Source organism: Pipistrellus hanaki, assembly GCF_964339955.1.
Source record: "Pipistrellus hanaki genome assembly, chromosome: 5".
Lineage (NCBI taxonomy): Eukaryota > Metazoa > Chordata > Mammalia > Chiroptera > Vespertilionidae > Pipistrellus > Pipistrellus hanaki.
The window spans coordinates 72,838,845-72,860,785 of record NC_140507.1 but is presented as its reverse complement, the minus strand read 5'-3'; the positions used below and the strand labels follow the sequence as shown (position 1 = coordinate 72,860,785).

The window sequence follows — 21,941 nt, the reverse complement described above, 5'->3', positions numbered from 1 at the left end:
CTCGGGTGCCCTGAGCGGCCTCACAGGACAGCCTCTCTCCGGGTCTCCAGACCGGACAGCCTCATAGGCAGGTGGCACGTAGTGGGTGCGCAATAAAGGTCGGCAAGAGACAGTGGCACCACATGCCGGGGTTCCAGTGCTGGCCGTGTCCTTCCGTGCTGTGCAGCCTGGGCCAAGCGACGTCACCTCTCTGAGGCTGTTCTTCCCTCTGTGAAGCGGGTGGCGGTGCTGGTGTCTGTCTCCTCTGGGTGTGGACAGGAACGGCGTTCACACACGTGAAGCTCTCGGCCCGGTGCCTGGTGCACACAGAGTAGGGGCTTCACAAAATCTTCGTTTAAATCCCTGCTCTGCGGGGCTCCTGTGGACAGATGTGCTCAGGCACTCTGAGTGCTGTCCTCTTCAAAAGAGACACTCAGCATTAACGGAGTGCTGACTGCATGCCCAGCTCTGTGTCACGCTCTTGAGACATAGTCCTGGTCACGGCTCAACTCCTGGCCATGGCTCAACCCCTGGCCGTGTTGGCACACAGTCGGTGCTCAGAAAATAAATATATCCTTGTGGCTCTATTAGAAGGAGGGACTGTTTATGGGACATTCGTTCAGCCGGTGCTTGTTGAGGTCCTACTGTGCGCCAGTGAGGTCCCCTGCCGCCGTAAAGCTGCCATTTTCATCCCTGATCCACAGAAGAGGAAGCAAGCCCAGAGAGAGGGAGGATGTAACTCAAGGCTGCACAGTGGTCAGTTCCGTTTATTAAGCAACCTACTATGCGCACCTCACTTGATTTTCATGATAAGCAGCCGGGGATGGTTCTCATGAAGGAGAAACAGGGAGGAGGGTGGAGAATGGAGGAGGATTCACTCTTCGCCTCTCAGGCTGGGAGAAGATGAGTTAACTGGCATTGAGAGAGCATCAGGGGCCGAGGGGGTCCCTCCACAGCCGCTTCCCCGTGCCCAGGGCCCCCCCAGGATCACCCTCTAGCTGCTCAGCCAAGTTCCTAGACAGCTCAGAGCCCAGCGAGGCTGCGGCGGGGGCGACTGAGGCAGCTGGAGGAGGCAGCTGTAAGCAGAGCTGGTAACCAGACCTGGACGGTGCCGGGCCTGGCTGCCAGGCCAGGTTACTCGATCTCCTCAGGGACCTCGGAGCCGGGCCCGGAGCAGGAATCCGGGATGGCGGGGCCGGCAGGAGCTCCTTCTCTGGCCTGGGAATGGGCGTCGCGCCCCAATCTTTGCCACGGCAGACGGAGAAATGGGCTCTGAGGCCGGCCCGGGCCCCTGAGTTCCTGCCATGACACAGGCCCAGAGGGGGCTAGCTGCTGGCCCAAGGTCATCCAGCAAGGTCACCTCGCACAGAGTGCGCACGTGGACCAGGCCCGGCCTTGTGCCGTGTGTTACAGAAGGAAATCGTCTTGTCTGGAAAGGGGAGAGAGTCCCAGGCGGGACTTTGTTCTGTTCCTTTCGTGGTCCCAGGTCCTGTGCTCGGCCCCCGCGCTCGGCCTTTCACCCGGAGCTGAGCTGCCGCTGACTCTCCTCTGCCACGTGGCCACCAGGAAAGAAAGACCGCACACGTGCACGCCTGGCTTTCTGTTGTACGTTGCTGGTCTACACTATGTCCTTATTTAAAAAAAAATTTTTTTATTGATTTCAGAGAGAGGAAGGGAGAGGGAGAGTGAGAGAAACATCAATAATGGGAGACACTCATGGATCGGCTGCCTCCTGCACGCCCCACACTGGGATCAATGCAACTCAGGCATGTGCCCTGACTGGGAATCGAACCGTGACCTCCTGGTTCATAGGTCACCACTCAGCCACTGAGCCACACCTGCCAGGCTACACTGTCCTTTCAACCCTGTAGCAACATTTAAGGTTTGGACTTACATTCACCCACAGTTTATAAATAAGGAAGCTGAGACCCAGAGGCAGGGAAGTGACTATCAGAGCTCTCAAGGCTGATAAGAGGCAGAGCCGGGATTTGAACCTCCACCGTGCGTGTCGGAGGCTGGGCTGCTAACCTGAGGCTCCTTGGCTGGCCCTGTTGCCTGTCCAGCCTTCATTCTGGGCCTCAGTGAGAGTGGGAAGGGCAGGGCAGGAGGGTGGGTAGATGGCCTGTCAGTAGTGACGTGGGGTCCTTGGAACCTGGCCGCCAGGAAGTCATCACAGGGGGGCGGGAGGGGGGGTGCAGACAGAGCTTCCTGGGTGTTATGTGTGTACCCTTGGACACACAGGCGTGTGCACACACATGTGGATCACCCACCACTGCTGGGGCACACACTTGTTCTGTGGTTGCGTCCATAGATTCGTGTGAACACACGGATGCCATAACATGTGGTAGACGCCGGGGCCCATGGCCATGCGTGGGGGGACCCCCGGACACCATGCATGTGGAAGTGATGAGCAGAGTTGAATCAGGCGAGTGGTCCAGTCTGAGTTCCATTCCTTGTGCTGATGCTTAGTTCATCAACACCCAACACGCCATTGCTGAGCACAGCGGAGTGCCAGTCACCACGGGGACACGTCACTGACACGGGGCACCCAGGCCTGACCTCCAGGGCTCACATTCCAGGGGCAGGAAGGCTCTGGGTGAGCTATGATGTGGGTGATTCCTTCATTTGGGGGAACCTGTGCAGAAGCCGATTTTCTGAGTTCTTGTGCACACAGGCCCCTGGAGGGCTTGCTAACATGCAGGCTCTTGCTGGGTGCGCCTGGGGCGGGGCCCGGGACTCTGCATTCTAATAGCTCTCGCGTGAGGGTGAGGCTGAGGCTGGAGGACCGCATTCGGAGAAGCAGAGAGTCTAAAGGACGCTTTGAGAGTCTAACGCCATGTGGGGGCAGGGGTGGGACCTGGGGAGGGGTCCAGGGTGATGGGGGTGGGAGACTCGAAGGAGACAGCATTTTAGCAGAGACCTGAAATACAGAGGCGGCCCTGTGGGTATCTGAGAGAAGAGGCTTTCAGGTGTGGGGACATCCTGTGCAAAGGCCCTGGGGCAGGACGGTGTGTGGCGTGATGGAGGAGCAGTGAGGCCCGGGGGGCGGAAGCAGAGTGTGCAGGGGGCGAGAGGGAGGAGGTGAGGGCAGGGCGGGGCCGGTGAAGGCAGGTCATCCTCGGCCTTGTGGGCCCCTGGGAGGACTTAGCTTTTACCCAGAGGAAGGCGAGTCCTGGAGGCAGAGCGGGCACAGCCCTGACAGAGGTGCTCACACAGGCCCTCTAGTGGCTGCCGGGGGAATGGGCGGGGGGGAGCAAGGACCGGACCCAGGGAACCAGGGTGGAGGGAGGGTCCTGAACTGGTCCAGGTGGGAGGTGATGGGGGCTGACCAGGGCGCGGACTGGGAAGGGTGAGAATTCTGGGTAAATTAGAAGGCAGCGCCCACAGGACTTGCCGGCATTGGTGGGAGGTGAGGGAACGGGGTGGGGGCAGCGCGGGCTTTGGAGGGAGCCCTTGGCTGGAACAGGTAGACCCGGGAAGCACCGCTTGGGCTGGGGGAGCAGCCGCTGTCCGTCCGGAGTGCAATTTGGTCGACAGGGTCAGCTCCGTCCGGTGGAGACCCTGACAGCGTTTATGCTTTATCTGTTGTTTTGGAACTTACCAGCTGATCCTAACATATATACTGAAGCTGTGGGTTTCACGGGTAGCCCATGCCCGGCCAGTGTGGCTCAATGGCACGTGCCTTTGTCCTGTGCACCAAGAGGTCAGCGGTTCGATTCCTGGTCAGGGCACATGCAGCCGGCAGCCCATTGATGTTTCTCTCTCATCAGTGTTTCTATTGTTCTATCCCTCTTCCTTCTCTCTCTAGACATTAAAAAAAAATCTCTTTTATAAAAAGGGTAACCCAGACTCCCTGGCAGAAAGAAGTGGGAGAAATGTTCCAGAAGGAGATTCCAGCCTGTGACAAACGTAGAGTCAGGAAGGCGGTGTCACGCCTCGCACTTGGCAATGGGAGAAGATGAAGGCTGGCCCTGAGGCCCTCCCATCCCTGCCTCGGTCTCCTCACCTGAGGTGGGCGTCCAGTGGGATGGCCCGCCCCAGGGGGAGTGACCGCCGAGAGGCAGCCATAGAGCATAGACTCCTCTGGGTGGGAGCTGTCGCTTTATCATTTATTTTAATATATATATATTTTTTTGATTTTTTTTTTTTACAGAGAGGGATAGAGAGTTAGGAACATCGATGAGAGAGAATCATCGATCAGCTGCCTCCTGCACACCTCCTACTGGGGATGTGCCTGCAATCAAGGTATATATATTTATATACCTTGACCGGAATCGAACCCGGGACCCTTCAGTCCGCAGGCCAACGCTCTATCCACTGAGCCACACCGGTGAGGGCCGTTCTGTCAGTCTGTACGTTGATGCCCAGGACACGGCGCCGCTCCCCTCCCCCGCGGCGTGAGCGCGTGCCGCGGGCTGCGGGCAGGAGCGTGCCCTCTGCAGGCACGCAGATGTGTGGGTGCCCTGCATGGCACGGGGCGCACACGCTGGCCACACGCTCCGAGCCTGGTGCAGCCCCCCGGTGACCAGGTGCCGGGGCAGGTGGTGGGGCTGCTTCCCGGCAGGCGGGCGCCAGGCGGCTGCTCCAGAGGCGCCTCGAGTTTCATGGAGAGAAGCAGATGGTCTGGGGGCCGGGGGAGGTGCTAGGGCCTCCGGTAGCCCCAGGTGGGGGCGGGGGGGGCTGAGGCGGGTGCAGTGGGCCGGCCCTGAAGTAGCCCAGACTCCCCTAAACGAGCCTGTGGGGTTCGCTCCCATGTTATCACCAGAGTGACCAACGGGAAAAGACAAGCGGCAGCCGCACACGCGTTAGGACGGCCGCTGTCAGGAAGCAGGCGACGGGAGTGAGGCCAGGGTGTGGAGAGATCGGAACACTGCACTGCTGGTGCGGATGCAGAGCGGAGGAGCCGCTGTGGAGGACAGTGTGGCATTTTCTAAAGAGGAAACGGACACAGAGCTGCCGTCTGATGCAGCAGTGTCACTTCTGGGTGCCCACCCAAAGCACTGCAGCAAAGAGATTCCACGGCCCTGTTCACACAGCGCCGTTCACGGGAGCCGAGAGGCGGAAGCAGCCCAAGTGTCCATCCACGGAGGGGGGGTACACGCGTGCTCCATCCACGGGGGATGGGTACACGTGTGTCCATCCACGGAGGATGGGTACACGCGTGCTCCATCCACGGGGGATGGGTACACGTGTGTCCACCCACAGGGGATGGGTACACGCGTGCTCCATCACACATGTCCGTCCTGACATGTGCCGCGGCACGGACAGCCCTGAGAACACTGTTCAGTGAGCTCAGGCAGACCCAAGACAGAGACTGTGATGCCTCCTAGGAGGTCCCTAGAGGACTCAGGTCCCAGAGGCAGAGTGGGTGGTGGGTGCGGGGGCTGGGGAGGGAGTTAGTGCTTAGGGAACAGAGTTTCAGTTGGGGGTGTGAGAAGGTGCTGGAGACGGAGGGTGGGGATGGCTGCCCAACATTGTGAATGGACTCAATGCCACTGCACAGGACACTTAACAACAGCTCAGATGGCCCTGGCCCGTGTCACTCAGTGGCTCAGCAGCAGCAGCCCGGGCACCAGTCACGGGTTCCATTCCTGGTCAAGGGCACCGGCCTGGGTTCCAGGTTCCTTCCTCTGCCCTTGGGCAGCTGTGGGAGGCAACAAACCGATATGTCTCTCTCACATCTATGTTTCTCTCTATTTCTCTCTCTCTCCCTTCCCCCTCCTCCCTGCCACTCCCTCTAAAAATCAATGGAAAAAGTATCCTTGGGTGAGGTTTAACAAATGTAGAATTTTTTTTTTTTTAAAGGGCACAGAGCCCTAACTGGTTTGGCTCAGTGGATAGGGCATCAACCTGCGGACTGAAGGGTCCCAGATTCGATTCCTGTCAAGGGCATGTACCTTGGTTGCGGGCACATCCCCAGTAGGGGGTGTGCAGGAGGCAGCTGATCGATGTTTCTCTCTCATCCACGTTTCTAGCTCTCTATCCCTCTCCCTTCCTCTGTAAAAAACCAATCATATATATATATATATTTTTTTAAAAGGGCACAGAGCAGACAGAGCACCGGAGAGATAAGGGTTACTCTGGCTGGTGTTGTAGGGGGAAGGGGTGGGGTAGGCAAGAGTAGGGCTAGCAGTGAAGTTGTTTTAAATCACAGTGTTATCTCAACGGGGAATGTTGGGGATAATTGAAGGTCCCGGCCGCTGCGGCTCATGAGCGCCATCTGGTGGCGGATACAGGCCACGCCGCTCACCGCCCACCTCTTGCCCGCAGGTGTCACCTCCAGTCGCCCTGACCTCGCCATGCGGACCCCGCGAGTGCCCCCTCCCCGCCTGGCCCTGCTGCTCCTGGTGCTGCTCCTGGGGGGCGCCCACGGACTCTTCCCCGAGGAGCCGCCGCCGCTCAGCGTGGCCCCCAGGGACTGTGAGTGGGGTTGGGGTGGGGGTTTCCAGGGGAGGGGGGTCCGGGACGAGGGTCTTGCTCCCCAACGGAGCCCACTGCCCCCGCCCTCGGGGACTCACCAGGCTCACCTCGGCCCTAAATCACCCTCCTCCCTTCCCCAGACCTGAGCCACTACCCTGTGTTCGTGGGCAGCGGGCCGGGGCGCCCGGCCCCCACCGAGGGCGCCGAGGACCTCAACATCCAGCGGGTCCTGCGGGTCAACAGGACGCTGTTCATCGGGGACAGGTGCGGGGTGTCCGGGGAACGCGGGGTGTGTCCGAGGAACGCGGGGTGCGGGGCCCTTGGGGGAGTCTTCGGGATGGGGCGTATGGTTTGGCTGGGGTGTGACTGTGGGCACCTGGGGTGGCACCTGCAGGGGTGCTGGGCTCTGGGGGTGCTGGGAGCCCAGTGCCCGTTGTGGTGTTAGCAGATGGGGGCAGCTGCTTGGTCAGAATTCACCGGGTGCCTACAGGGGCTGCTGAGGGGGTGGCCTTTGGTTTGAAACCTAAATGATGAGGCGTCAGCCATGAGGAAATCTGGGGGGGAGGGGAACATCTGGGCAGAGGGCAAAGGGCAGAGGGCAGAGGCCGGACTGTGCTGGTGTTAGGACAGAAAGGAAGTCCGCAGGGTGGAGCACAGTGAGAGGGGGGAGAGGAGGAGGAGAGGGCAGGAGGAGACCAGGCAGCTGGTCAGGGCCTCCTGGCTGAGGGGAAGCCGGGTGTTTACCTGGAGGCAGGTGGGAGCCCTGGGGGCTGTGGATAAAGGGAGGGAACCTGACTTCGGTGCTCACCGTCGCCCTCTGGTGGCTTCTTTGAGCCGGTCCAGGTGGGAGACGATGGGGCTGGAATGGGGCGGTGGCCGTGGAGGGGCCAGAAGCAGGTGAATTCTCACTAAACATTAAAGGCAGAGGAGACTGGAGTGTTGGGTGTGGGAGGAGGAGACGAGGGGAGCTGAGGGTGGCCTGCACCCTCAGGAGGACAGAGCTGGACAGAGGAAGGTCAGAGGTGGGAGACAGGAAAGTGGGGCACCAGTTTGGGGGACAGTCAGGCTCAGAATGGCCACACTGAATGTGAAATGACGCTGAGGAGCAGCTGGCCCCCGAAGCTGGAGACGGGACTGTGGGCGTGGTGATGAGGGCGTAGCCAGTACTGGAGTGGACGAGGCCGCCCGGAGGGCCGGGGAGGGAGGAGGCCAGAGGGAGTCTGAAGGGTGGGAGGGAAGCCTGGTTTCGGGGCGGGGGCCCTTGTGAGAATGAGCTCCCAGGAGGAGGAGGACCTGCGGGTCAGACACCGTGGAGAGGGGGGAGAGGACAGAGAAGTGACCAGACGGATGGAATGCGGGGAGGACGGAGGCCCCAGCCTCACTCACTGCACCCCTCCCGCAGGGACAGCCTTTACCGGGTAGAGCTGGAGCCCCCCGCCTCCACGGAGCTCCGGTACCAGAGGGTGAGGAGGGGGCGCGGGCGGGGGGAGGAGGGGACAGCCCTTGGGGCTCCCACCGGAGGGAGCTGACCTTACAATGGGGAGCGAGATGGATTCGGGCCTGCCCGGCAGGGGTTCCTAGGGCCGTTGGGTACCCCTTACCCCTCACCAGCTCCCTGTGCCCCCAGAAGCTGACCTGGCGCTCCAACCCCAGCGACATCAACGTGTGTCGGATGAAGGGCAAGCAGGAGGTGAGTGGGCCTGGGTCACGCCCCCAATCAGCCATGACCACGCTCAAGCTGAACCGGGGCCACACCCAAGGCGAAATCCTCCTCCTCCTTCAGCCCAGGCCTGGACCCCGTGTTGTCATGGCTACGCCCTGAGCCTGGCCACGACCCCCAGATGGTCCCAGTCATGGCCACGTCCGTAGGCTAGGGTCTTACCATAGCTCCATCCCTTCGCTGGCCGCTGACCTAAAATCAGTATGGCCGTGCCCCCATCTGGGCCCATTTCAGCTGTGGCCACGCCCCTGAGGCGGTCCTGAGACCTAGACAAGCCCACACAACGACCCTCCCTTCACCCCAGTCCTGGCTCCTCCTCTGCCCCAGCTTCACCCCCCCCCCCCCACCTCTCACTACGGCCACAGCACTGCCCTGTCCCCCCCCCCCCCCCCGCCGCAGGCCGAGTGCCGGAACTTTGTGAAGGTGCTGCTGCTCCGGGACGAGGCCACGCTTTTCGTCTGCGGCTCCAACGCCTTCAACCCCCTGTGCGCCAACTACAGCGTGAGTCCCTGCCCCCCGAGGGCGGAGGCCCACGTCCAACTCCCAGACCTCTGCTCAGCTGCCAGCGCTCAGTGCCCTTTCCCCGCTCCCCGAGCCTCCCACAGAGGGCCCGCCTGGTCTGCCCGCCCCTCCGCACCCCGAGCTCAGGGGAGCCTTCCCAAGGGGCCCGTGTGAGGTCCGGGAGCCCTACGTATTTGACCTATGACCCAGTAATGGGATTCACCAGAGCCGACTCTCAGACCCATTTAGAGATCAACAGACGGAGCCCAGAGAGGTCGAGTGGCTGGTCCAGGCGCACAGCGTCCGAGGCAGAGACAGGCTGCCCTGGGAGGGCGGGATGGGGAGCCGTGGGGCTGCGGGGCGGGGCCGAGCCCCGTCACTCAGGCCCCGTCCCCCTGCAGATAGACACCCTGCAGCCCCTCGGGGACAACATCAGCGGCATGGCCCGCTGCCCCTACGACCCCAAGCACGCCAACGTGGCCCTGTTCTCCGGTGAGTGGCCGCCCCATCTGACCCTCTGGTGAGGCCCCAGCCCCCCGCCAGGCCTGGCACCTTCCACGCTTGGAGCTGGGGTCCTGTAGAGGGCGGCTGGGAGACTGTCCGGCTGTGAAACGGCAGAACCTCAGCCCGGAGTCAGGGCTCAGTGGGAGCGGGGGCTCAGCTGGGCTCGGGGCCTCCGCAGGGTGGGGCTCAGCCTGGGCTCAGACGGGCTCACGTAGGCTCAGAGAGGTGGACTGAGAGTCTTGGAAGACCAAGTGTGGACCCACACCACCTCCGGCCTCCACGACCCACCCCCTCACCGCTCTCCCCTCGCTCCATCCAGAAGGAATGCTCTTCACGGCCACCGTCACCGACTTCCTGGCCATCGACGCCGTCATCTACCGCAGCCTCGGGGACAGGCCCACCCTGCGCACCGTCAAGCACGACTCCAAGTGGTTCAAAGGTGGGCGGACACTCATCGAACACCCCCGCCCCACCAGAATAAGAGTCCCAGAGGAGACAGGGAGGGACCCCCATCTCATCTGTGGCCTCCTGGCCTCTTTAAAGACAGCGCCAGAGAAAAGACTGGCCTGGCATTGGTGAAAGCACTGTCCCGGGTCAGGGCGATGAGTGCATAAATAAGTGGGACAGCAAATCAGCACCTCTCCCCCCCACCCCCACCCCCGGCTCCGCTCTCTCTCAGATAATGTTTAAAGGGCCACAGGGAAGATGGACGTTGCACCTTGATGGGATGGGTGGCTGGAACCACTAGAGGGAGCTACAGGAGCCCAGGGCTTTAGCCCCTGAGGGAGGGAGGTGCAAGAGAACAGGAGATGCTGCTGTTTGTGGGAGGCAGACGCTGCGATTTTAGGGTTCTGACACTCCCCCCTTCCCTTAAAACCCCAAAACGTCGAGTCTGTTTTCCTTTGCCTGTAATCCACGCATGTCCCCTTCCCCATAAAAGCGGCCCCCAGGCTGGTGTGTGCCCAGCTCCGAGGCGCCCTTTCTCCGGCCGGGGCTGCTCTGACCCCTCCTCTCCTGCAGAGCCCTACTTTGTGCACGCGGTGGAGTGGGGCAGCCACATCTACTTCTTCTTCCGGGAGATCGCAATGGAGTTCAACTTCCTGGAGAAGGTAAGCCCTGTCCCCTCCCAGGGAGGCGGGGGGGGGGGGGGGATGAGTTGAGAGGCATCCATTCACCCACACATGCATCCATTCATTATCTCTTTCATCACCCATCATTATCTCCTCCAAATCATTCATTTACCCATCCATCCACTAATCCATCCACCCACCCACCCACCCATCCATCCCTCCCTCTACCTACCCATCCATTGCAGCAGCCAGACAGTAGATGCAAAGACTGCCATTCCCCACTAGTGTGACCTTGGGTCGGTCACTTCCCTTTCCCTGTGCCTCAGTTTCTCCACCTATACAGTGGGGACATCAGTAGGCCCTCCTTCGTAGAGCTTTGGGAGGGAAGTTAGAGATGAGGAGGCAAAGAGCCAGGTCCCTAGTGGCCGGTCTGGACGTGTGCATGATGAGCGTTGTGATTGCCACGTTGCTATTGTCACCCCCGTGTTTCCCCCGGGGAACCTGACGCCCCGAGGGCCCAGGGTCCAGCCGGGACCCCACAGTGAGCCGGGCCCAGCCGGGGCGGCGGGCGGAGTGGCCCTCGGACCCCGGGGCTCAGCCCCGTCCGCTGCCCGCCAGGTGGTGGTGTCCCGCGTGGCCCGGGTGTGCAAGAACGACGCCGGGGGCTCGCCCCGCGTGCTGGAGAAGCAGTGGACATCCTTCCTGAAGGCGCGGCTCAACTGCTCCGTGCCCGGGGACTCGCACTTCTACTTCAACGTGCTGCAGGCCGTCACGGGCGTGGTCCGCCTGGGCGGCCGGCCCGCGGTCCTGGCCATTTTCTCCACCCCCAGCAACAGGTCAGCGGCGTGGACGGAGAGAACGCGGGGCCCCGGGGGACGGGAGGGAGAGGCCCCGCGTTCACTCATTGCCTGTTGTCCAAGGCTGGGCCAGACCGGACCCCCACGAGGCCTCGACCCCCCAGACCACACAGAGCAGAGCCGCCCTGACCCTCCCAGACCCTTCGGTCAGCACTGGGCAGATGGGGGCGTCAGCACCCTGCCTTGGGAGGAGGGGGTCAGAGCTGCCGGGGCGGGGACACGGGGACTGGCTTCCGTGGTGTGAGGTGGAGGCAGAGGGAAGAGCATCGCACGCTGGAGGAACAGCATGTGCAAAGCTGAGAGGATAAATGCACGTGGTTGTTTAAACCACAGAGAGGAGCCGCTGCGGCTGGAACAGAGGAGCAAAGGGGAGAGGGACAGTGTGGGGGGGGTGGGGGGCTGCCGAGGAGCCTGGGTTTAGCCCGGAGCACTGGGGAGCGTGGAAGAGCGAGGGGCAGAAGGATGGTTGTAAGGGGGCAGGAGTGGTGTCTGAGAGACTGAGCATCAGGCACACGACCGGGGAGGCCAGGACACGGGCGGTTGCAGAGGAGCTGGACCACGATCCGTCTGAGCACAGTTCGGGCGGCAGTGACTGGACGGGGCAGTGGGTGACACCCTGGCGCAGGGACTGAAGGCCGACATCTCCGGAGGACAAGGACGCCTCCCACCAGGCTCACTGCTCCCCTCCTCTGCTTCCCAGCATCCCCGGCTCCGCCGTCTGCGCCTTTGACATGACACAGGTGGCCGCCGTGTTTGAAGGCCGCTTTCGAGAGCAGAAGTCTCCCGAGTCCGTCTGGACGCCGGTGCCGGAGGACCAGGTGCCCCGGCCCCGGTGAGCGCCCCTCCGTCCCAGACAGGGCCCCACGCCCCGAGGCTGGGACTCCCGGCAGCCAGCTGACCCGTTGCCCAGATGAGGGAATGAAGCCTTGGGGCAGGGCTTTGGGTCCCATGGAGAATCGGAGCCCCTGCATGGGGACCCCCGGACTGCCCTGACCACCCCCCCGCCCCCCGCAGGCCTGGGTGCTGTGCGGCTCCCGGCATGCAGTACAACACCTCCAGCGCCTTCCCGGATGAGATCCTCAACTTCGTCAAGACCCACCCGCTGATGGACGAGGCGGTGCCCTCGCTGGGCCACGCGCCCTGGATAGTGCGGACTCTGACACGGTCAGCCCCACGGGTGGCCAGGTCCCGGTGGGGCGGAGGGCGGAGATGAGAGCCCAGGACGGGGGGGGGGTGGGGGGGGGCGGGCTGACTGTGGATGTGAAGGGGCGGGTGGAGAGCAGTGTTGCTGGAGACAGCATGCAGCTCTGAGGACTGGCCGAAGACACAGAGAGACAGAGACACAGAGGGACAGAGACACAGAGGGACAGAGATTCAGGGAGAGAGAGACAGGCCCAGTGGGAGCCCAGGGGGGTCTGTTTGGAGGAGGGTGGTGTGCAGTCCTGTAACCACACCAGCGCCCACCTTGCCTAGCGTGGGCGGTGTCTCTGTGTCTGCCCCGGGGAGGGGGGGGACACCGAAGGGGCCGTGGTGCCAGACTGACCCTCCCGCCCTGGCCGCAGGCACCAGCTGACCCGCGTGGCTGTGGACGTGGGCGCCGGCCCCTGGGGCAACCAGACTGTGGTCTTTCTGGGCTCCGAGGCGGGCACCGTCCTCAAGTTCCTGGTCTGGCCCAACGCCAGCGCCTCGGGCACCTCCGGGCCCAGCGTCTTCCTCGAGGAGTTCGAGACCTACCGGCCAGACAGGTGGGGTCTGGCTGAGGCCGGGGGTGGAGCTGGCGGAGATGGGGCGCGGCCCCCGAGTCTCACCGAGCTGCTCGCCCCCAGGTGTGGCGGGCCCGGTGGCGGGGAGACGGGGCAGCGGCTGCTGAGCCTGGAGCTGGACGTGGCCTCGGGAGGCCTGCTGGCGGCCTTCCCCCACTGCGTGGTGCGCGTGCCCGTGGCCCGCTGCCAGCAGCACTCAGGGTGCATGAAGTGAGTGCCGGCCCTCGCTGGGGGAGGGGGGCGGTGAGAGCGATGAGCCGGGGAAGAGGGCGAGAGCGGAGTCTGAGTTAAGGGCCCAGCAGCAGCCTGACGTGGTGAAAGATGAGGGGCGGAGGGCACAGCACGTGCACAGGCCCTGGATTGGGACCGTGCCTGAGGCTTTAGGGGAACAGTGAGGAGGCCCAGGCGGCTGGAGCGGAGTCAGGGAGGGGGAGGTGAGGGCAGGGAGAGGATGGGGCAGGTCATGCAGGGCCTGTGGGCCTTGGGGAGGACTTGGGTGTTTATCCCAAGGGAGGTAGGGGCCCGGGAGGCCTGTGGGCGGAGGAGTGGGACCTGAGTGACATTTTTAAGAGCAGCAGGAGCAGAAGCTGGGGACCAGGGAGGTGGCTGTTTTCTCTCCTCTAAAATGGGTGGAAAACCAGGTGCAAAGTACTGCCCCCCCCAGCGCCGTGTGAGCCCCCCACACTGAGGAACCGCCCACACCGCCGTCCTGGCAGTAGCGATGCATTGCACAGAGCCGGACACACACTCTGGGGCAGGCCCACTGGGCTCCGACCCCGGCTCTGCTGCCCCAAGCCCGTTTTCTCATCTCTGAAATGGAGGTGAACAGCCCGGCCGCGGGGCCTGGCCGGAACCCCGGGCAGCTGGTAGGTGGCTCTGTGCAAGGGGCTGTGGCTGACGGCCTGCCCGCCCCCTCTGCCCTAGGAACTGCATCGGCAGCCAGGACCCCTACTGCGGGTGGGCCCCTGACGGCTCCTGCATCTTCCTCAGCCCTGGCACCAGGTACGGGGGAGAGGTGAGGGAGGGGGTGTAACCCGCCTGCTGATGGGGTGGGGGGTCCCCCCTCCTCTCCTCGGGCTCCCTGAGGCTCCCCTGCTGACAGTTTCTGCCTCGCCCCCCTCAGGGCCACCTTTGAGCAGGACGTGTCCGGGGCTAGCACCTCCGGCTTAGGGGACTGCACAGGTGAGCGGGGAACGACGGGAGGCCTGGGGACCCGCCCTTGGGGTGCTCATGCCCTTTGTGTCCAGGCGGGGGGCGCGGACCAGCTTTGGGAGTCAGGGGGCCCCACTCCCGGGGAGGGAGGGAGGGAGGGAGGGGAGGGACAGAGAGGCCAGGGAACAGACAGATGCACGGACAGGCTCTGAACGGGACGGAGAGAGGATGAGAGGCGGACAGACAGATGCCGAGAAACAAGCGGACAGACAGGCTTTCAGGTGACAGATACCACAGGGCAGACAGAGGGACAGACTCTGCGAGGACAGACAGACAGACCCCAGAGAAACAGGCAGGGACAGAGAGACAGAAGGCACAGGAAGATAGCGGGGTGGGCCGGGGTGGCCGGTGGGGCCCTCCCCGCCCTCTCACGCCTCCCTCCCCCCGCCCAGGCCTCCTGCGGGCCAGCCTGGCGGAGGAGCGCGCGGGGCTGGTGTCGGTGAACCTGCTGGTGACGTCCTCGGTGGCGGCCTTCGTGGTGGGCGCCGTGGTGTCGGGCTTCAGCGTGGGCTGGTACGTGGGCCTCCGCGAGCGGCGCGCGCTGGCCCGGCGCCGGGACAAGGAGGCCATGCTGGCGCCCGGCGGCGCGGTGCTGAGCGTGAGCCGCCTGGGCGAGCGGCGCGCGGGGCCCGCGGGGGCCCGGGGCGGCGGCGGGGGGCCCCCGGAGGCGCTGCTGGCGCCCCTGATGCAGAACGGCTGGGCCAAGGCCACGCTGCTGCAGGGCGGCCCGCACGACCTGGACTCGGGGCTGCTGCCCACGCCCGAGCAGACGCCGCTGCCGCAGAAGCGCCTGCCGGCCCCGCTCCCGCTCCCGCTCCCGCACCCGCACCCGCACCCGCACCCCGGCCCGCGCGCCTGGGAGCACGGCCCCCCGCTGCTGCCCGCCGCCCCCGCCGCCTCGCTGCTGCTGCTCGGCCCCGCCCGGCCCCCCGAGCAGCCCGGCCGCGCGCCCCACGCGGACTTCCCGCCCACGCCGCACGCCAGCCCGGACCGCCGGCGCGTGGTGTCGGCGCCCACCGGCCCCTCGGACCCGAACGCGGCCTGCGAGAGCCTCCCGCGGCGCTGGAGCCCGCCGCCCACCGGCAGCCTCCGCCGGCCCGGCCCCCCCGGCCCCGCGGCCGCCGCGCTGCGCCGCACGCACACCTTCAACAGCGGCGAGGCCCGGGGGGACCGGCCCCGCGGCCGCCACGCGCGGCCCGGCGCGGACCTGGCCCACCTGCTCTCCTTCGGGGGCACCGACAGGACTGCGCCCCCCGTGCCCTAGGCTGGGGGCCCCCGACGCCTCAGCGGTGCCAGCCACGGGGATCAGAGCGAGCGATCCGGCCCGGCTCCGAGCGGGGCGCTCCGGCCAGCCCCCCCTCCGGGGCGCAGGGCGAGGGGCCTCCGCCCACGGAAGCACAAGGCCTGGCCCCCACCCTGACGGGCCGCGGACGTGCGGCCTGGGGGAGCGGGAGGATGTCTGTAGATTTGAGGCTGACCTGTGCGTGGGTTTGGGTTTGTTTCCAATTTGCGGTTGTTGTTTTTTTTGCAGTTTTTCTACCCAATTGCACAACTCCGTTCTTGGGGTGGCGGCCCAGGGCTTGGAGGGGGCGGGATGAGGAGGGGGCCACAGCTGCAGACCCCGGTGCCCCCCCTCCAGGCTCCTCCTTGACCTAGGCTCCTGGCGTGTGGGAGTGTGTGTGGTGTGTGTGTGTGTGTGTGCGTGTGCATGCCATGTTCGTGTGCAAGGGGCCGGGAAGGGGAGGGAGGTGTGCGTGTGAGGGCTGCTGCCGGCGTGTGCGTGGCGAGGGGCACTCATGCAGGGTGTGTGTCTGTGTGTGTGTGCGGTGGCCCGAGAGGCCTGGGCGTTTGGCTGAGCCAACACGGGCTTCCAGAAGGCCAGGGGGGCCTCCAACTGCCGGTCAGGAATTCGAGGGGAGACAGAGAAAGGGTGTTAGGGAGAGTCCAAGAGGGCCTGCCCATGAGCCACACTGGCAGCAGCTGTGTAAAAGTCTTGGTGGGGGCGGGCAGCAAAGGTGGGTGGGCCCCCCTGTAAATATGGCCCCAGGGTGGTCAGAGGGTCCCACACCACCAGTCCCCTTGTGACCTCCCCTCCGACCTCCAGCTGACCATGCATGCCAGCTGAGTGGCCAGCTGAGACTTGGACCCTCTCTGGAATTTGCCTCCCCAACCCCCTCCCGATCAATAAAACTGTTTACAACCACCGGCCCCCAAGGCTCTGGGTCTGCTCTGTCTCCCAGGGGTGGGGCCTGGGCAGTGGCAGGGCCCTGATCAGCACCCACAAGACTCACGGCTGGGTCACAGCAGCCAACAGAATTCGGGGACGCAGAGAGTTAGGGGGAGGCCCTGTCTTCGTATGGATGGGGCCGGTTTCTGATTGGTCTTTCAGCAAATATTTATTGTGCACCTACTATGTGCCAGGCACCATGTAGGGGCAAAGACCTCTGTTCTCAGAAGCTCACAGCCTAGTGGGGAGACTGACCACTTACAAGCAAATTAGGGCTTGGTTTGCAGTAGTAATATGTGTAATATAATGAAAGCCAGGTAATATGCTCAGCAGGGGGGACTGTGTGTGTGGAGAGAGAGGGGGGTCAAGGAGGGCCTGCCAGAGGTAACATCTGAGCTGAGACGGGGGAGATGGAGAGATGAGCAGATAGAACCTTCCAGGCGGAGGGAACAGCCAGTGCTAAGGCCATGCGGTGGGAATTCACCTGGAGGACAGGGGAGGCAGCCAGTGTAGCTGGCGCAGCAGGTGAGGGCAGACCAGGTGGCCATGAAGAGGGAGGAGAGGACAGGGCCCAGGCGGGCAGGGCCTTGCAGGTGAGGAGTACAACTTTTTTTTAAAACTGTGGTGAAATATGCATAAATCCACATACATTCAAATGTGCCACTTGAGCCTTTTTAAAGTGTTCGCTTCAGGGGCATGAAGTCCATTCACATTGTTGGACAGTCACCCCCACCATCCATCTCCAGCACCTTCTCACCTTCCCAGACTCTAAACCCTAACTCCTCTTCCCACCCCCACTCGCCCAGCCTCGTGGGTGTTAAGCTGGACCAGGGAGCCAGCGGAGAGTTTTCAGCAGGGGACGTGGGTCTGCTTTCATCCTGAGAGGTCGCTTTCACGTTATGTCACTCCAGTTCATAGCCCTTCCTTCCAGCCCATGCCAACTAAGCACCGACCGTGTGAACAAGACAGACCTGGTTTCCTCTTGTCATGGGGGGGACGGGACACTGATAATAAAGAAACACAAATCCTCTGACAGCATCTAACAGCTCCTCCTGAACCTGTGTGTGTCTGTGTCTTTCAGCTTGAGATATGATTGACATGTAACATTGTGTACGTTTCAGGTACACAACCTGATGATCTGATGAACGGATATATTGTAGGATGATCCCCACAATGAGATGAACCTGTCCGTTACCTCCCACAGTTACCTTTTAGTGTATGATCAGAACACTTACAATCTACTCTCTTAGCAACTGCCAACACAGGATCATCCACAATAGCCACAACTTGCCAATACAGGATCATCCACAATAGCCACCGTGCTGTACATTAGACCCCCAGAACGTACTCATGTCTGTGGGTTTGTACCCTGAGACCAACATCTCTCCTCCCCTTTCCCCTCCTACCACCTGACGAGACCCATCCTACCACCGGTTCCTAGGAGTTCATTTTTACATCCCACATACACATGAGATCACAGTATTTGCCTTACTCCATCTGACTTATTTCACTTAGCATAATGCCCTGAAGGTTCTTCTATGTTGTTGCAAATGGCGGGATCTGTGTCTTATTTAATGGCTGAAGTGTGTGTGTGTGTGTGTGTGTGCGTGTGTGTGCGTGTGTGTGTGTGAATGATGCTGCAGTAAACATGGGGAAGCAGATATCTAAAGAATAGTGATTTCATTTACTTTGAATAAACACCCAGAAGTGGAAATGCTGGATTTTTTAATTTTCTGAGGAAATTAAATTACATGTTGTTCTCTGTAGCACCAGTTGACATCCCCACCAAACAGTAGTGTGGGGAGACTTCCCTTTTCTCCACATCCTCACCAACACTGGTTACTTCTTGTCGTGTTGATAATAGCCATTCCAGCAGGTGTGAGGTGATACCTCACGGTGGTTTTGATGTGCATTTCCCTGATGATCACTGATGCTGAGCATCCTTTCACATATCTGTTGGCCATTTGTATGTCTTCTTTGAAAAAATCTCTCTTTAGGTCCTTTGCCCGTTTTGCGTGTGTGCCTGTTGTGTGTGGCTGTCTTTGGGGGCCTGCCATTCTGTCCTGTGTGTCCTGCTCTGTCCGTGTGTCTGTTAGGTTCTGTCTATGTATTTTTGTTTTACCTCTGTCAGTATCTCTGTCTGTGGATTCATGTGTAACCTATCTTTCATTCTTTATCTGTGCCTGTCACTGTCAACTTGTGTGTTCTGTCTCTAAGACAGGATTCAGTCATCATCACAGCTGAATAGGGATGAACCCTTCAGAGATGGGGCAGGGAGAAAAGGCCATAGCCAGGCATAACAAATAAGATAACAAAGCACACCTGAATTTTTAGAACTCAACCAGAATGAAAGCACTTAATAGCAAAACCCATGAGATGCAGCCAAAGCCATTCTCAAAGGGAAATGCATAGCCTCCTAAGGCATTCATTAGTAAACAAACAACCCAAAACAAATGGTGCATCAGCTTAGGTTGAAGAAAGAGCAATACCTGAAATCTATATAATTTTATTATCCAATGTCACCCCAATAAATACAATTTTTAATGAAAGAGCAGTTGGGACCTTTGGATATTGAATTCAACTTCACAGATGGGGAAACAAAGGCCAAGAAAAGATAAGCCACGTGCCCTCAGTCACTAAGCATAGCAGTCGTAGCGCATCTGGAATTCAGAAATCGGTTTAGTCCCTCCCAGCTCATTGTTCAAAAACTTCCAAGACTTCTGGCATCACTCGCTTTTATACTCTATTTTTAAAAAAGTTATTTCAATAAAAATGTATCCAACAACATGTCATAAATCCAAGACAAGTGTTTTTTGTTCTCTCCACTGCACTTCCTGATTGCTCAAACGTGTCACAAACAGAACCTCTTGTCCCCATCTCCAGGACTGGCACCTTGCGAGCTTGACCCCTGATTCCTGGGTTGGGGGTGGGGGCAGTGGGACTCACTCCCAGAGGCTCCGGGTGCCCACTCTCCCACAGCAGGGATCAGGGGAAGGAAAACTGGACCGAAACAGGGACAGCCCCTCCGCTGTCCTCCCCCTGCCAGGAAACAATTTTGCAATCTTGGCTCCTCCCTTTCCTGTCACTGGCTCAAGTTCAGGCCCTATCCGGAATAGGATGTGGGTGGGTGGGGACTTCCCTATGGTTGGTGCCCCTGCCCCCAGCCCAGGTAGGTATAAGGCCACCTCACCAGACCAAAGGCATCTGGATGGAAGAGAGAGAGGCCACCATGTCCTCTTGGAGCCCGGAGGGAAGCCAGAGGTAGGTCCCCACCCTGCCACTCACTGGCAAGGCCTGGACACCAGGCAGTGCATGGACATTCCGTCTGACCCACTGAATTCCCAGGGAAGGCGCAGGCCTCCTGGCTGGGCAGACCAACACTCAGGCTCTAACTGGGACAGGATTGCTCCCGTACACACACTCACCTGCAGATGTCCCAGGCAGGGAGTGAGAACCCACCCCGACCTCAGAGGCCTGCTGAGGGGGCACCGGGAGGAGCAGAAGCCCCAGCCCTCCAAGCGTTACAGTGCCAACTGCAAACCACCCAATATCAAGGCCAAATGCCTGCCCCCAAGCCTGCTTTGGGCACCTTTTTTTTTTTTTTTTTTTTTTTTTTTTTGCTTTGGACACTTTTCATGTTCAAAGTCCCATTTGCAACTGGAGCCCTGGCTTGTACCTGGGTGCTTGAAGCAAATTGGACACAGATAACCTGACCTTGTTTCATCAGGGTTGGAAAGAAAAAATAGGATCACAGAGGTGGGGGAGCCATGAGTTCTGCTTGGGAAAGTCAGAGAAAGCTTTGTGGAAAAAAGGGGGCATTGGTATTGGGGGCTTTGCAGGATGGGTAGGAGTTCACTGGCTCTGCCTTCAAAACATGAAGAGGAGGAGGAGGTGACTGCACTAGTCCAGAGGATCAATGAGAAGGCATTGTTCTGGGGAGCAAAAATGGAAGGGAAGAAGTGGGCATGTTCTGGGTATATTTTCACTGAGTTGGGTATATTTCTATTTTGGCTCATTAAGCACCTTCTGTCATTGCCTCCAGCCCAGGGGTCCTGGACCCCCATCTTTCTAGAATCCTGTTCCTGCTGCTACTAATTGTGGCCCCCTCAGTCCAGGAGGTCACCCCAAACCCTGAAGCCTGCCAGGTGTACCAGTCAAGCAATGGCAGCTCCGTCAGCTGCTCCCCACCTGCCAAACTCCCCCGGCAGCTCCCCGCCGACACCGTCATGCTGTCTGTGGAGTTCTTCAACCTCACCCAGCTGCCACCTGAGACCCTCCAGGGCGTCGCTAACCTCCAGGAACTGCACCTTTCCAGCAACGGGCTGGAGACGCTGTCAGACAAGCTTCTGTTGCCTGTGCCTCAGCTGAAGGTGCTCGATCTGACCCTCAACGCCCTCACCCGGCTGCCCCCCCGCCTCTTCCAGGCCTCCACCGCCCTCCACACCCTGGTGCTGAACCAGAACCAGCTGGGAGCCCTGGAGACCTCGTGGCTGCAGGGCCTGAAGGCCCTGAGGCGCCTGGACCTGTCCGGGAACCGCCTCCGGACACTGCCCCCCGGGCTGCTGGCCAACCTCACCGACCTGCGCGTCCTTAACCTTGGCAATAACCAGCTGGAGGCTTTGCCCTCTGACCTTCTGAGGGGCCCCCTGCAGTTGGAATGGCTGTACCTGGAGGGCAACAGGCTGCAAGCACTGGAAGGGGGCCTGCTGGAGCCCCAGCCGAACCTGGGCTACCTTTTCCTGAGCGGCAACCGGCTGGCCACAGTGGCGGCCAGCGCCTTCCGAGGCCTGAAGCAGCTGCACATGCTGGACCTGTCCAACAACTCGCTGAGCACCCTGCCCAGGGGGCTCTGGGCGTCCGTGGGGCAGCGCGGGGCAGCCCGGGACATGAAGGAGGGCTTCGACGTCTCCGGGAACCCCTGGAATTGCGACCAGAGCTTGGAGGACTTCTATCAGTGGCTCGTGAACAATAGAGACAAGATGTTCTTCCGGAACAGCACGTGCTGCGTTGAGCCCAAAGCCATGCGGGGCCAGACCCTCCTGGGCGCGGCCCTGGCTCATGTGAGGCTTACGGCCGGGGTGGAGATGGGCAGCATCGGCCTGGCGGAACACTGCACACCAGGCGATTAATTCCCTCTCCAGGGTGAGGCAGGCTTCCCACAGTGTTAGACCCACGCTTCCCAAAACACCCCTTCCGCTCACAGGCCTCCTTGCCTTTGCTCAAGCTTTGCTCATTGCTCTTCCAGGAATGCCTTCCCCATTTCCCACATCTCTTGGTCCCCCAGCTCCCTCAGCGCAACCCTGGCTGCACTGGGGCTGTCTCTGACTCTGGCTCCCCCACTTTTGGGGGGCTCTCTGAGTGCAGGGCCTGGGGCTGAGTTGTCTCACTTAGTTAGATGTCAGACCCTAGGGGTTTAATAAATAATTGTCAACCCTAGCTGGTTTGACTCAGTGGACAGAGTGTCAGCCTGTGAACTGAAAGGTACCAGGTTAAATTCTGGTCAAGGGCACATGCCCAAGTTGCGGGCTCGATCCCCAGTAGGGGGCCTACAGGAGGCAGCCAATCAATGACTCTCATCATTGATGTTTCTATCTTTCTCTCCCTTCCTCTCTGAAATCAATAAAAATAAAATAAAAATGTAAAATATTTTTTAAAAATATAAATAAATGTCAAACAGAATTGGACAAA

At 61.0% G+C, this 21,941-nt stretch overlaps 2 protein-coding genes and 1 long non-coding RNA gene across 4 annotated transcripts in view; 2 read left to right on the top strand and 1 right to left on the bottom strand.

Moving 5' to 3' along the window:
* Positions 1-16,234, top strand: part of SEMA6B (semaphorin 6B) — a 23,452-nt gene extending 7,218 nt beyond the window's left edge. Inside the window, exons 2-17 of one of the 2 annotated variants that reach the window (XM_084883635.1) lie at positions 6,250-6,399; positions 6,540-6,663; positions 7,802-7,862; positions 8,027-8,089; positions 8,519-8,620; positions 9,022-9,112; positions 9,447-9,563; positions 10,145-10,233; positions 10,813-11,030; positions 11,752-11,883; positions 12,066-12,215; positions 12,614-12,796; positions 12,878-13,024; positions 13,739-13,816; positions 13,938-13,996; positions 14,419-16,234. In XM_084883635.1, the coding sequence (XP_084739761.1) occupies positions 6,279-6,399; positions 6,540-6,663; positions 7,802-7,862; positions 8,027-8,089; positions 8,519-8,620; positions 9,022-9,112; positions 9,447-9,563; positions 10,145-10,233; positions 10,813-11,030; positions 11,752-11,883; positions 12,066-12,215; positions 12,614-12,796; positions 12,878-13,024; positions 13,739-13,816; positions 13,938-13,996; positions 14,419-15,290 (2,607 nt within the window). In that variant the 5' untranslated portion in view covers positions 6,250-6,278 and the 3' untranslated portion in view covers positions 15,291-16,234. Of the gene's footprint in view, positions 1-6,249; positions 6,400-6,539; positions 6,664-7,801; positions 7,863-8,026; positions 8,090-8,518; positions 8,621-9,021; positions 9,113-9,443; positions 9,564-10,144; positions 10,234-10,812; positions 11,031-11,751; positions 11,884-12,065; positions 12,216-12,613; positions 12,797-12,877; positions 13,025-13,738; positions 13,817-13,937; positions 13,997-14,418 lie in introns of both variants that reach the window. The other variant, XM_084883634.1, reaches the window with a different exon arrangement.
* On the bottom strand, positions 15,540-19,301 carry LOC311622456. The gene is made up of 2 exons (XR_014794992.1): positions 17,541-19,301; positions 15,540-17,506 (listed from the first exon to the last, which is right to left on the bottom strand). It is a non-coding gene; the product is annotated as an uncharacterized lncRNA (long non-coding RNA).
* On the top strand, positions 19,277-21,941 carry LRG1 (leucine rich alpha-2-glycoprotein 1). Its single transcript, XM_084883662.1, has 2 exons — positions 19,277-19,514; positions 20,296-21,941. The coding sequence occupies exons 1-2, from the start codon at positions 19,462-19,464 to the stop codon at positions 21,380-21,382; spliced, it is 1,140 nt and encodes a 379-aa protein (XP_084739788.1). The 5' UTR covers positions 19,277-19,461; the 3' UTR covers positions 21,383-21,941.

Excerpts from the sequence above, each read along its gene's own strand:
- LRG1 (XM_084883662.1), top strand. The coding sequence starts at position 19,462 with ATGGAAGAGAGAGAGGCCACCATGTCCTCTTGGAGCCCGGAGGGAAGC. Across the intron at positions 19,515-20,295 it reads AGCCCGGAGGGAAGCCAGAG|CCCAGGGGTCCTGGACCCCC; the intron begins GTAGGTCCCCAC and ends CATTGCCTCCAG.